The sequence below is a fragment of the Calliopsis andreniformis genome, chromosome 9 (genome assembly GCF_051401765.1).
Source record: "Calliopsis andreniformis isolate RMS-2024a chromosome 9, iyCalAndr_principal, whole genome shotgun sequence".
Taxonomy (NCBI): Eukaryota; Metazoa; Arthropoda; class Insecta; order Hymenoptera; family Andrenidae; genus Calliopsis; species Calliopsis andreniformis.
In genome coordinates, this window is record NC_135070.1 from 3,823,847 (window position 1) to 3,837,568 (window position 13,722).

General features: G+C 39.9%; 2 protein-coding genes across 2 annotated transcripts in view; one reads left to right on the forward strand and one right to left on the reverse strand.

Moving 5' to 3' along the window:
- The window catches only part of Kl-2 (dynein heavy chain 2, axonemal kl-2), a 74,438-nt gene extending 70,801 nt beyond the window's left edge, over nucleotides 1-3,637 (forward strand). The window contains exons 61-64 of the mRNA XM_076384830.1: nucleotides 249-659; nucleotides 719-1,237; nucleotides 3,227-3,377; nucleotides 3,483-3,637. Of these exons, the coding sequence (XP_076240945.1) occupies nucleotides 249-659; nucleotides 719-1,237; nucleotides 3,227-3,377; nucleotides 3,483-3,637 (1,236 nt within the window). The remainder of the gene's footprint in view (nucleotides 1-248; nucleotides 660-718; nucleotides 1,238-3,226; nucleotides 3,378-3,482) is intronic.
- On the reverse strand, nucleotides 2,513-12,938 carry LOC143183047 (uncharacterized). Its single transcript, XM_076384423.1, has 4 exons — nucleotides 12,796-12,938; nucleotides 8,760-9,756; nucleotides 6,007-7,105; nucleotides 2,513-5,889 (listed from the first exon to the last, which is right to left on the reverse strand). Exons 1-4 carry the CDS (start codon nucleotides 12,936-12,938, stop codon nucleotides 3,818-3,820), a joined length of 4,311 nt encoding a protein of 1,436 aa, XP_076240538.1. The 3' UTR covers nucleotides 2,513-3,817.
- Between the last annotated feature and the right edge of the window lie 784 nt (nucleotides 12,939-13,722).

The window sequence follows — 13,722 nt, forward strand, 5'->3', positions numbered from 1 at the left end:
TTGTACTAACTTTAAGGTACTAGTCCTACAAAATGAAAACAGATCGTACACTATTTTACAGAACATTTTGTGATCCAATTGAGGTACTCTACCATCCCTTAACTATTAAACATATACTTGTTATACCCTGTATACGTATTAGACAACATAAATTAGTTTTCGAATACCAGAAATAATGAAAACAAGGAAAAGTTGGTGTTCAAATGGCAATGCAACAAGTTGTACGATTATTTCAATTTTCTCGATAGGTGTCCGAAAACCTACTTCAAGTTTATCTCGACGCATATGCAGATACGCCTTGGGAATCCTTAAAATATCTCATAGCAGGTGTTTGCTATGGGGGTCACGTGACCGATGACTGGGACCGCCGCTTACTGATGACATACGTCCAACAATATTTCACTGAGGAGGCCCTTAACGTGCCCAATTATCGTTTGTCATCCCTACCAACCTATTATATCCCGCGAGATGGTTCCTTGGCATCCTACCGCGATTTCATTTCTATGTTACCGAACGTCGACAAGCCAGAAGTGTTCGGTCAACATCCAAACGCGGATATCACCTGTCTGATCATGGAAACCAGAAACATGTTCGAAACATTGATGAGTTTACAAATTCAGACGGTCAGCAGTGAGGAGGATTCTAGCAAAGAAGAGAAAGTATGATCGCAAGCAACTGTCATCGAACTCGACAACTGATTTATCTTTCTGTTTCAAAGGTGACACAATTGACCACGGACATACTGTCCAAAATTCCCGCCAATATCGATTACGAGTTAACAGTGAAGCTGATCGGGCCGAACAGGTCACCGTTGGACGTGGTGCTGCTTCAAGAGATACAACGTTACAACATCCTACTGCAGAAAACTCGTAGCAGTTTGAAAAACCTTCAGCTAGCCATCAAAGGTTTAATATTGATGTCCCCAGACCTGGAGGAGATCTTCACGTGTGTCAACGAGGGACGCGTGCCTTCCATTTGGCTGTTCGCATACCCGTCTATGAAGCTGCTCGGAGCTTGGACCAGGGATTTGGTCAGCCGAATAGAACACTTCGGGGAATGGGCTCGAACCACTCATCCGCCGTTGCTGTTCTGGTTGGCCGCGTACACGTTCCCTACAGGCTTCCTTACTGCGGTGCTGCAAACCTCTGCGAGGCTCTGGAACGTATCCATCGACACCTTGTCCTGGGAATTTAATGTTTTTACTATCGACGAATCCGCTATCATTGAACCGCCAGTGGTAAGTGCTTTCGTGCTTCCTTTGACAAAATATGTATTTCAAGAGTGGTCAAACCGTATCTCGCAAGTTACGTACAATAGGTCATAAAAGTCCTCATGAACTGTACATATTATAAGAAGGTTCACATAATCCAAAAGTTTTGATTTTAATGAAAGCTTGTGTGCATGTAGAGCAGACAATAAATTATAATGGTGATTATAGTAGATTATATATGACGCAGTCTTTTTTTAATGACATATCACTTTAAAGAGGTGAAGTCAATGCATAAAGTTTTAGAGCTTCTCCGTTTTTTTAATTATAACTTTGTAATGGTGCAAGATACAGCAAAACTTTTCGTACAGAAAATATTTAATTTTTGGTGCTGTCTCATCCTGTTGTAAAAAAAAATTTCCAGATACAATTATATTCAAAACATGAAAAAATGCTGCAACTTTGGGCGTTGATTTTACCCCCTCAAAGCGGTTTTCCATCAATAAAAATTGTTCCACGTATAACTCATTATACTCCACCTGCACACAAATCTTTCATTAAAATCAGAATTTTTGAGTTAGGAGAATTTCCTTATAATATAATGTAAGTATGTAGACTTGACTGACTCAACATGCATCTTTTCTAAATATTTACTACCACCCCTTGGTACTTATTGTCAATGTTAAAATTAGTTAAAGTAAAGTTATTTTCTTAAAAATTTTAGATATATTTTTTACATATCTAGATAAAGGTAATTTTTAATTGAACATAGCTACTGTAATAGTTTAGCTATATACATGTATAAAGTATTAATCGAATAAAGAATGCGGCTTTTCAGTATTTCTGATAAACAAAATGTATGTTAGCAGTCAAAGATTTGAAGCCACTTAATCATTTTCTTCAATATTATAAAATATGTCAAAGTATTGTTGTTTCAAAATTAATACTTTCAATAATTGTTACCATATTTTCTATTCTAATATAATGGAATAAATAAATTCCTATAACAATTTACTGTTACTTAAATCGTATGTTTAACTAGGTAACCTTCATTTTCCTTCATTTAGAAAATAATTTCTACTTCCTGTCACAATAAGGTTTGACCATCAGTGAAGTATGTATTTCATTAATACAAATTCTTTTAAAGTAGTGATCGCATCTTAACATTTGCCAACTTTCAAGCATCATTATTATTACTAGGAACAATGTGAAGGAATGTGTCTATTATTAAACTATAAAATTATGTATATTTATAATTTATATAAATTCATTTAGAAAGGATATTGAAAAAATCGTACAACAGGCAACGTGTAAAATATATCTATTAAATGAACAGATTCTCGTAAGAACGAGATAGTAAGGTGAATGTTTTCAAACATACAGAATGGCATGAGGTATGCTTTCTTCTACATCCAATACGTTTTAAAATGGTAAACCAAAAACAATTTATCCCTCCTTTTTTGACTACGATTTTCACTCCTTTACGAATAATAACAAATACCATTATCCCAACACGGGTAATAACAAAAAACACTACTCAAACATTTTTTGTTATTCTTCAAATCCACAAAGCTTCATCAAAATCTGTGATTGACGCTTCGAAGTGGTCCTCGAAATTACAATAGACTCGCACTTCATCACCCCCGAATGTAGTAGACCCAATTTTGTTCCATTTAACCTACGTTAAGCTCGCCTCTGTCGCGCAACAAATTCAGGCGACGAGGTCTAAAACTCGTTGCCTCCTGATTCCACAATTCAATTCAAGCTATACATATTCTACCACTCGTTCGTAACGGCATAATATCGTCGCGATACAAACACCGAAATCGATTCAATTATCCGATCCCCCTTTCCTCGACCGTCATCGTGCTCCCCTTTTAATGCAAGCGAAATGATCCTGGAAAAAATGAAGAAGTGGAGAGGGGACGGGGGAAGAATAAAGAATTCAGCGTCGCGATATCGTTGCGAAATAGCAGCGTGTGTGCACGCTTATAACCCCGTGTGTACATTCCATTACAGGACGGCGTGTACATACGCTCCATCTTTCTGGAAGGCGCTGGCTGGGACAAGAGGAACAGCGTCCTCGTCGAGCCGGCCCCCATGCAACTTGTTTGCGACATGCCGGTGATTTACTTCCGGCCCACGGAGCACCCTAAAAAGAGGACGAGAGGTAACAGAAAAAACGGGGGAAGGGGAACAGTTAGGAGAGAAAGCGGGAAGATGGAAAAACTCGGCTTGTTAACGTCAAAGTTTCTCCTTTTAATTCTGTGCGCAGGACTCTACAGCTGCCCTTGCTACTATTATCCCCAGAGGAGCGGCGATCAAGGAAGGCCTTCCTTCGTCGTGGCAGTCGATCTCAACGCTGGACCGGAAGGATCGGATTTTTGGATAAAAAGGGGCACGGCACTTCTGCTAAGTCTCGCCACGTAAACTCGTTATTTAAGTGTTGAACTTTTTCAGAAGAATTGATGACAGTTATCTATTCATTGCCGCTCACTGTTTCTTCTTTTTCTGTGTTCTTTAGCCATGGTTAGTAAATGTTACCCCATAAATAGAATATATGTACAACAGTAATGGTAAAAAAGTGAAGGGGTGTTGTCTTCAGTTGCTTCAATGTCCAACAGATATTTGGAACTTTAACACTAACGATAGAAAGACACTTGCTAGGCAAGGAACTATCTGCCATTCCGGAAGAGGCGAAGACTTACTGGAAGAGGAGGACGCTGGCTCTTCAGCAGTGACCATCAGTGCTGCTGGTTTCGTAGCTCTAACAGCTTTCAAAGTAGCAGTGACCGTTTGGTTGATCCCGGAAATATACTGTATCCAATCCACTGGTGGCATGTCAGAGGACACTGGCGGCTCGAGAGTCGACAGTTTATCCTTGGTTTGAAACAAAACCTTCACTGTGTTCCCAACGGTGCTCTGATTTCGAAGACCCTCCACGAGATCCTGTACCGTGGAGTTCAGTTGCGTTTGGAAATTGATCCAATCTACTTTGTCGCGGTTCTCAACGAGCAAATTCCGTAACGAGGCGATATCGTTCTTCAGATCAGCGAAGGACGCGTTGAACATCTCGTGAATTTGATCGAAATCAGGTATCTCTGTGGTGTTCGCTGCGTTCAGGAGATTCATCACTGTATCATTTATCTGCTGCTTGAACGCCACCCAGTCATCAGGTGATATGACAGGCTTTATAAACTTGGTGTAATCAAATTTGGGAATATCTCCAGGTCCGTCCTTTTTAAACGCTGCTTTTAGTACAGGTGAACTCTGATTTGGCTTTAATTTACTAATTTCTGTCACCCATTCAGCCTTCATGCTGGCAATTTCATCCTTTAGCTTTGCAAAATCATTCATGGTCGAATCTTTGAACGCAACCCAACTAACAGGATCGATAGTCGTTGGCTTCTTATTTTGGATATCTTCAATTACCTTAGCTAGAGAGGCATTGATTTGATCATGGAATTCTAGCCAATCATTGGTCAAACTGGTGAGTTGGGAATTGTCAATTTTAGCTGACAAAGCGGCGCCCAATTTTCCACGCTGAGGAGCCACGTTTTCAGGCGTGCTAGACAACGTTGCGAGCTCTAATGGGGACGGCGTGCTCTTGAATGCAGAGAAACTCTTCATGATCTCGTCCCTGTACGTCGCCCACGCTGGATCACCAGGAGGAGGCATTGCATCGTTCACCTTCTTCACTGCATCGTTCACAGTCTTAATGATGTCAGTCTTATAAGCCAACCAGTCGTCAGTCATGTCTGGTTGCCCTGGTGCTAGTTCTGTAGGAACTGTAGGCTTCTGGTCATTTATTTTCGTTCGAAAAGCAGAGAATCTGTCCTTTATGTCGTCGCCAAAAGTCGCCCAAGCTGGATCACCAGGAGGAGGCATGTTAGTGGCTATATCAGCAATTGTATCATTCACAGAGTTTATAATATTGTCCTTGAAATTCTTCCAGTCGAAGATTGCTGGTATCATAGGATCCTTAAGTTGTTCATTTGTCTTTAGCGTGGTTTGCTTTAACAATTCGGGATCCATTTCTGTCTTTACGGACGCTATCTGATTCTTCAAATCAGCAAACTGATTAGCAATATTTTGTTTAAAAGCGATCCACTTACCAGCAGCGACTGGACCACTACCCATGCTTTTTATGGAATCGTTCAGGGACTGTATTATGCTAGCTTTGAAGTCAATCCAATCCTGATACATACTCGGAGGTCCAGCTGCTCTTAGAATAAAGCTGTCTGAGGAATCCCCTGGGTTCCAAGTCGATTTTTCATTCAGTATAGAACTATTGGCAACCTTTTTGGGATACAAAGCGGACACATCATTCTTTAGATCAGAAAACGTATTGTTTATGTAATCCTTGAAGACCGCCCAGTCTGTACTCAGCATAGCAGACGCTCTTGTATTATTAATGTATGTCACAACGTCCTGTATCGTCTTGTTGATACTACTTTTGAAGTCTGCCCAATTGACTGGCGTGAATGCAGCTTTCAATAGAGGCATAGCCGTCTTGTTTTCACGCCAAGCTTCAAAGGAAGGCTCAGATATGTCCTCGCAAGACATCATAGGGTTGTTGGGTCCAATAGCTCGCATCACCTGGGCCTGTGTTTGCGTCACTCCATCAGAACAGTCGCAAATAATCCTTGCTAGCGAAGTCTTACGCAATTCTTGAAGCTGGTCTAGAATAAGAAAAAAGGTGACACATTGGCGAGATGAATAAACATATAATTAAACGATACAATTGGCAGATAAGATTACTAATTCCCTATTATATAAAACATTCTGAATATCCTCACCTGCAGTGAACGAATGAGGTTTTCCAGGTATTTCATACCAAAATCGATCTCCTTTCTGCAGACGAACGAATTGATCAGCGATTAAACAAGTGAAAGTGGGCCCAACGATTCCACCAGTCTTCGGTAACTCTGCTAGAGCTCCAGTGTACAAGTCAACATCATGAACAGAAGCGTACAGCATCGAAATATCTTGAAGAGTTTGCGGGTCTAAGTGTCCATCCAAGTCAGAAAAGCTTTCTGCCTTCCCTAGTCCACAATATTCCCTCCATTTCGTGTACCCAGGTAGACCGTGATCCCTTCCGCGCTGAATGTTCAGCGATACCAAGTCTAACCCACAAGGCACGGTACTGTTCATCATAGGATCTTCGAATAGATGATTCGTCAACTGAGACGTAACATGTGTGGATGTCATTTGAATAACATTCTCAGTAGCAGAAGTAACAGAGCTTTTCACTCCGCCTTCGGAGTAAAGACTATAGGGATTAAATAGCATCCTATGAAGCTCTACATAGGAAGAAGTACCCTGTTGCTCGTTCGTCACCCTCATTAGCCCAGGCAACAGAGTGTGAGCGAACCTGAAAGCAGCTGCTGCGAAACTGTTTGCTATAGTTGGGTCAGTGCTCGGGTCGTCTGGATCCTCTGCCCATTGTCTGTAGCCATATTGCAGGGGCCTAAGATCGCGAAGGTTTGTCTCTTGTTCACCTAGAATGATCGGTACGAATTCCTGATACGTGATGTGCTGGAGCTGAGCGCCCACTATACGTCGAGACTCTTCATAGAGCGTCTCGTCGTCCCATTGTGGATTGATCTTAGCCAGCTGCTCGGCGATTCTATTGTGCTGTCGCGCCCAAAGGAGGTGCATCGTCGTCAAGTGCAAGTTCTCGTTCGCTCTTGCATCGCCGGCAGCAAAGCAGTAGCGGCCTCTCAGGCGTTCAGTTTCCCTGTTGCAGCCGTCGTTGGGGTTCGTGCTGGGCGGTAATAGGGTTCGATTGTCTGGCGTCCTCTGCATCCTCAAACGACCGCCAGCGAACTCTCGTAAATCTCGCGCTGTGCCGTCATCTGATCCGTAAATTGTTGAGCCATCAATGAACGAAGTCACCTGCGAATCAAGGAACAATTAAAACTGTTTCCTTGAAGCAGAGTTATTAGTAGAAGTTTCTAACGTTACTTGTTCTTATTAAAGATTACAGAGTCTTTGATTCCGTGTGAGAGAAAATTTAAAGAATGATTCTAAATATCCAAATAAGACGAAAATCAAGAACAACAAAAATATATTTCGACTTTCGCTTATTCGTTTTAGTAAATAAAGAAAGCAGTTGCTACCATGGCACACTGATGTAAGAGGATAAGTGTCCCGATTATTTAATTGTAAGCTTAAATTTGAATGTAAAAACAAATGTAAAAACAAAAGATAGCGTCACAAAATAGTATACTCAGCTACAAGGACTTCATAATTCAAGCACTAGAACATACATTTTTAAGTTGTTCACTTACTGGGACATTTGACATCTTAAGCGTTCGAATATTGGGAAATTTAGCACACGCACTCTATATATATAAATATAGCTATGATTCTATCTGCGGTTGTAAGGTAAAACGGCGTATACTACTGTACATAATTATCTGCACGCTTTCATGGTATTGCAATATGTAAAATGATCTAAGTAAAATTCTATGATATACTTTTGACGACAAATCTCCTCTCAAATGATTATATAAGGTTTACAAATACCGATAAAAATGACATCTAATATCAGTTAGTGTCCTTAAACTAATTGTAAGTCATGTTTTCGTTTTCGAGATACTGGCGTTTAAAGTTTTTAGTTTCAGTACTGTCTTCTGGACTTGTGTCTTCTAGAACCCTTTTTATTAAACGAAAAACTTCTTTTCATGTCCTTTATTCTTTCTTTAAATATAAATTCTATATTCTAGATCTCAATTATGGCGTTAACTCGATTTTTTTAAAAATGTAACGTAGGTTGTTTTGCCTTATAATGACAGATATTTTACAGCAATTGACACGAACAGCAGTTATGACAATCTGTATTTCTCATAGCTTGATCCCCAGTTTCATGGTATCTTGTAGTTTATCGATTTTACTAATTTTTAAATATAAAATCAATGAATGGAAGATACTTTAAAATCACCCTTTAAATTTGTTCTCATCTGTTGTCTAATATGCTATACAGAGTGTTCAATGACAGATGTTAGAAGTGTTCATAGACGTCGGGGTAATTCTACACGCTAAAATAAAACGAAAATCTAAATTAATAAAAGTGTGTTTGTAGGTTCGTTTCGGAGTTTGAAAGTCAGATATAGCGAAGTCAGTAGAATAAGTTCAGTCAGACACATTTCGCGCAAATTTTAGGCGTTTTTTCAAGAATTAATAACTCTGAAAGGAAGCCTTACACGCAATTTTATTATTTTTAATTTATGTCTTATTTAGACACATAGAATCACACCTTAAAATTTCAGACACCTATTGTTGAACACCCTGTATGTCTATTAATTAAATTTCTCTTTCATTTCTTCTCCTCATCACGCAATCCTCCACTACTAATGCAATACAGAACATCCATAAAATGCGTTCTATAATGAACTTAATTAATCGACGAAACGGATGAATCGCGTATTGTGCGTTCATATTCATTTTTCGAGATAATATTTCACTGTGCCATGTGATGCAGTTTTATATCATCTAAAGAAGTCAAGTCCTATGATCAAGCCTCCCAGAAATTTCTACACAACATTACCTGATTCAATTGCTGCCTAGGACCAAGTTTGCACTGGGGAGCCGACGCAGATCTCACGAAGTCCATACAAGTCCTCCTAGCAATGTCGAATACTGGATCTCCGGCATCTACGGGCACTGGGAAACACTCAGGATGTTTAAACGATGGGGGACAGCACGAGATAGAACTGCCATTGATGCCCTGACTGATCGCAGTCGCGGTGATATCATGGTCCAGAAACTGCCCATAAACAGCCAGCATCACCGTAAAATTGGGATTACTGCTAGGCGACGGTTTGTGCACCTTCAAGCTGACCTCTCTGGCAGACGGCAGTTCTGCCCCTGAAATAGCCTTACGCGGTGCCTCGATACCATCGGCGTAGCTGGGTGGTAAAACTCTCCTGTATGGCGTCATGGATGCTCCCCATTGCATGGGTCGGTTGCAGCTTCCATCGAAGGTTCTGTACTTGCTGGTCACGCAACTGGGAGTGATCAAATACTTGCAAATGCTCTGAGGCGCCCAGCCACCGTCGAAGAAGCTCCCAAAAGCGGACGTCGTGCCGAAGATGTTCCTCGAGTTCTCGATCTTCTGCGTGGCGGCAAGCTCCCCGATGGCTGCCAATGCCAGCTCCCTAACGCTCAGGCATGTGCTCACAGCGTAACGATGTCTTGATTCTGGCGAAGGGTATGGCAGAGGGGACGCCAAGGCGGTGGCATCCGCGAATATGCGATTGTTTATTGCCTGGCGTCCCGCTTCTAAACCTTCTTTGTACTCCTCCTCGGTCAGTGGGGATGGACTAACGTTCTTACTAGCGAAGATAACAGAGTTGGATGACGAGGGCATCGCTGGAGTGCTGAACAGCGTATAGGAACCAAAACCAGGAGCAAAGCCTAGTCTCAAACCGGTAAAGTTGGTTAAAGTCGATGATGAAGAGGACGTAAGGTTCGGAGATTCGTCCATAGTATCGTGGCTGACGGAATAGCTAACTGCCACTATGAGAGCCATTGTGAAGATTGCTCTGAAACAAAGAGTACATTGGGCAATTATTTAGTCGCCTTTGGTAACTGAAAAAAATTTAGTAATGTAGTACAATAATTAGTTTCCTCGAAAAATGAAGAACTGCAACGTTCTTCCTTGTGGTTTGTCCTCTTTTTCTAAGCATTTTTAATTGAAAATTTTAGATAAATTAGATCGACTTTGGTTAATTCAAGTACATTGAGTTTCTTGTAGATTTCTGTCACTCTGACAATAATGAAGGAACATTAGGGGTTGCAATTAAAAGAAATTCAGTTATATTCACTTCCCACGGTTCTCGAGATTCTTCTCTCTTTGCTGTATCATTTAATATTTATAAAATAATAAGAAGAACTGTGTCAATGTAAAAATGGTAGAAACATAAACTGTCACAGATTCACCAGAGCAGTAGATAAGAGTCTCTGCAAAGTTACCCACTTTTCCAATAACTTCCTCCACGTATAGCGATTCATATCAATTCCCTCGTTTATGTTGTGAAGTTTCTTAGAAAATGCCTGGACTGCTGCAGCGTTGGGCAACCGCACAGTCGCCGTACGATTACGCATGTAATCAAGGCCGGCGTCACGTAACGCTAATCAGCCTACGCGCAAAACGCCGCATTCTGCCATGACTGTTTACGCCATGTAAACGAATTATGCGACATTTTACCCTGCAAATACGATAACGAACTCGTTGCTCTTAATACTCGTCGTTTGTTCTTAAAAGAAACCCGCAAGCAACTGAAACATGTAAAGTGTCTTAGACACATCTTATGATATCCTCGCGACCATCGTACGATTGCCACTAAAGCCCAGTATTTCTCGACAATTTCTATATCGAACAAATCTGCTAACAGATTTCGCGTGTATCTGCCCCGTATTCAAGTAACACCCGACCAAAACCACAGCAGAGAAACCGCGAAGGATCTTATTATTGCAACCGACTGCGTTTCCCCTTCGTGCTGAGATTGCAGGGCAGCTGATATACTAAATCTAGAGTAAAAAATTGTCATATAATCGTTAGAAAGTAGAAGGAGAAAGAACAAGCGTGGGTGTTGGATATAAGTACACTGTCGAAAAAATAGGCAGGTAATTGGAACACATGATTGTGGTCCCAAAGAAGAAACCTCGAACGAATCTCCCTCGTGAAGCGTCAATGAATTTACGAATCGAATCGTATTTCAAGAAATATGAGTAAAGGTGATCTATATATTCGGTGCAAAGATGGTGCAAACTCACGTCGCTAAGGTGTACACGACGCATCGTAGACGCTGCCTCTGCCTCCTCCGATAAGAATAAAATGGATACGTTTCGTGGACATAACACACCCTCGCGGACTTCGCTTCGGTCAACGAAGTCGTCTCTGACGAAGGCATTGTTTCTTGTTCGCGTTCGAGCTACGGCCAGACTGAAACTGTCGTCTGGCCGATGGTCGAGGTGAACGATGAATTTACGTAAGTATCCGCTTACGGTGGGGAATGGATACACAATGATTTTTGCAGCTTAGATTAAGACGATAGAACTCTTTCTATGGCATCGAGGAGCAACAGATCGTTTTGTTCGTAATGCGCTTATGAGGACCATCAAATGCCTTTGAGTTGAACAAAATTTCTTGTCTTCGTGCTATGAAAGTTATTATTTAACTGTGGATATTTATGTAAATTCCTATTGTCATAAATACAATTAGAAAAGTAAAACCTAATTAAGAATCTGTTTCTACCTTGAAATGTTATAAAGTGTACTTTTTTATTTTTACACATCATACAGGTACTGTACTTTTTTGCATATTGAAATTTCCATAGAGATTCGCAGTCTGGTCATTCGTCTAAAGAAAAAGAAAACCTTCGCATAATTTTTTAGCTAGTACAAATGAACATAAATATTTGTACCTCAAGAAAATTCACGAGAATCTGATAACTTTTATTTTCTTTTTTTTCTTTTTTTTTTTCAAGAATCACCTTTGGTTTTGTAACATACTATGAGCAATGTTTCTCGAATAGCACTCCTTAGGCACTTACACATTCAATTTATGTGATCTTCACTCATTTTATCTGTTTTAAACGGCTGGTTCTCCTTGTGTACTGAACGCGAGGTAGCACACTTTGCGGACTAATTATATTAATGCGCTTAATTGCAGACACAAATTCGTAATGCGCTCACGGTACACCAGCCTTGCATCGTTCAAGAGCAAATCGGATTACAACAGTTTTAGAAAAAATAATATTGAAAGCAAGTAATTACTTAATTATCAATTTATCACGTTAATATCCTCTATTATACAATATTTACTAAATACATATAAGAAACTAACTTGTGGTATAAAATAACAAATATTTAATACCAGGACGATAATAATAATCAAGAATCTCGAAATCCTTCAAAAATAGACATTCATTGTTGCACAAAAATAACCACAATATTGAAACAATTGAGAACGAGGTTGCGATATTTTATTTACACCAGAAATGGCTTGTTATTAGAACTCATAATTAGCAGTTTTTATTTTTAATAGCGGAAAGGGGAATATTTGAAAAAAATCATTTTTTACCAAATTTCTTCATAACGTGCTAAAAACATAACTTCAATCTCCTTTAAAATTTCGTAACTCATACACCCCCATCTCAGCTAATCCGTAACCAAATTTTTTAAAACTTTAATGACACCAATGCCCTATATCCAGCAACCAACATACCAAATTTCATGAAATTACAATAACCCAATTCAAGGATATAAAGCAAAATAGATACCAACATACATCCAGAATTTAGCCATCGGGTTTTTGGAATTTTTGAAAGCACAGGATCTTAAAACATCGAGAAATTCAAAGAACTTACAAGAACGAGGTCAAAATTTGAAAGCAATACTTTCCCCTCCATTATATCATAACAGTCGGAAAAGTAACAATGACACTACTCCTTAAAGCTACAAAAATTCAGGTCGCACAAAAAATGTTTGAACCAAAGATCTCTTCGCTTCTCCCACATTATCGAGCAATAATTTTTTCCTTCGCTATAAGCAAAAAACGATACTATTGGTAGACTTACATTAAAGTGCCGCAGATGCAGCACTGAAATTGCCTGATGCGTGTCTTCCTGGTCCTCAAAAGCCCCGCGAACTCCACATAATCCGGCGAATCCAAGGGCCTCGTGAGAGGGGTCCTCTCTGTAGCGCGTCTTCCAGAGTACATAGTGCACGTTCGAATCACGGAACCTCACTGAACTGCAAAAGTAAACGAAGAAGGCATTCGACGATCGGTATCCACGATAGGTGAACGAGAACTGACGTGTTGCAAGCCAAGTATCTTAGCGACGTCGACGCCAAAGATGTCTGGCCGAGTTTCACGGACTCGAGGCGACTCAGCTTACTGCGGGAGAACCGAGCTGAAGCGGAATTTCCGGCCACCGACAAACCCCTTTCTTTTGGTGGTTACAGTCAATGGCTGCGTTGTGGGAAAACAACTCGTAGCTTGTACAGTTATAGGATAATAGCATATACTATATAATAGATAGCATAATAGTATCATAGTAGAGTTCTCTTTCGTTAATTGTGGTGATTAAACACGTTTAACACGATCGAAAGTTAAATAATTCAGGCGTAAGAGAAAGATGAAAGTAAAGATTTCAGTGACACTAGAAATAGCGTTGCAAATTCGGTTATAGGTATAAAATTCTAAGTGAATAAATTTTAAGTGTAGGAATCAAAGTTATTAGTTCGTATAATCTTGTAGTGGAATTAATGTAGCTTATGTTCCATTATAGTCACCCATAATCACATGTAGTCATGTATGTACAGTTACAAGTTATAGTTACGTATAGCTTGTTACAATATTTCCTTGTAGTCGTATGTATATAATTAAATATACTTACGCATTATAGTTGAATACCATCTTTAATCATTCTAGCCATGGTCATATGTAATCAAGTACAATGGCGTATAGTCGCATATAATCTTATAGTTATAATTTGTACCTA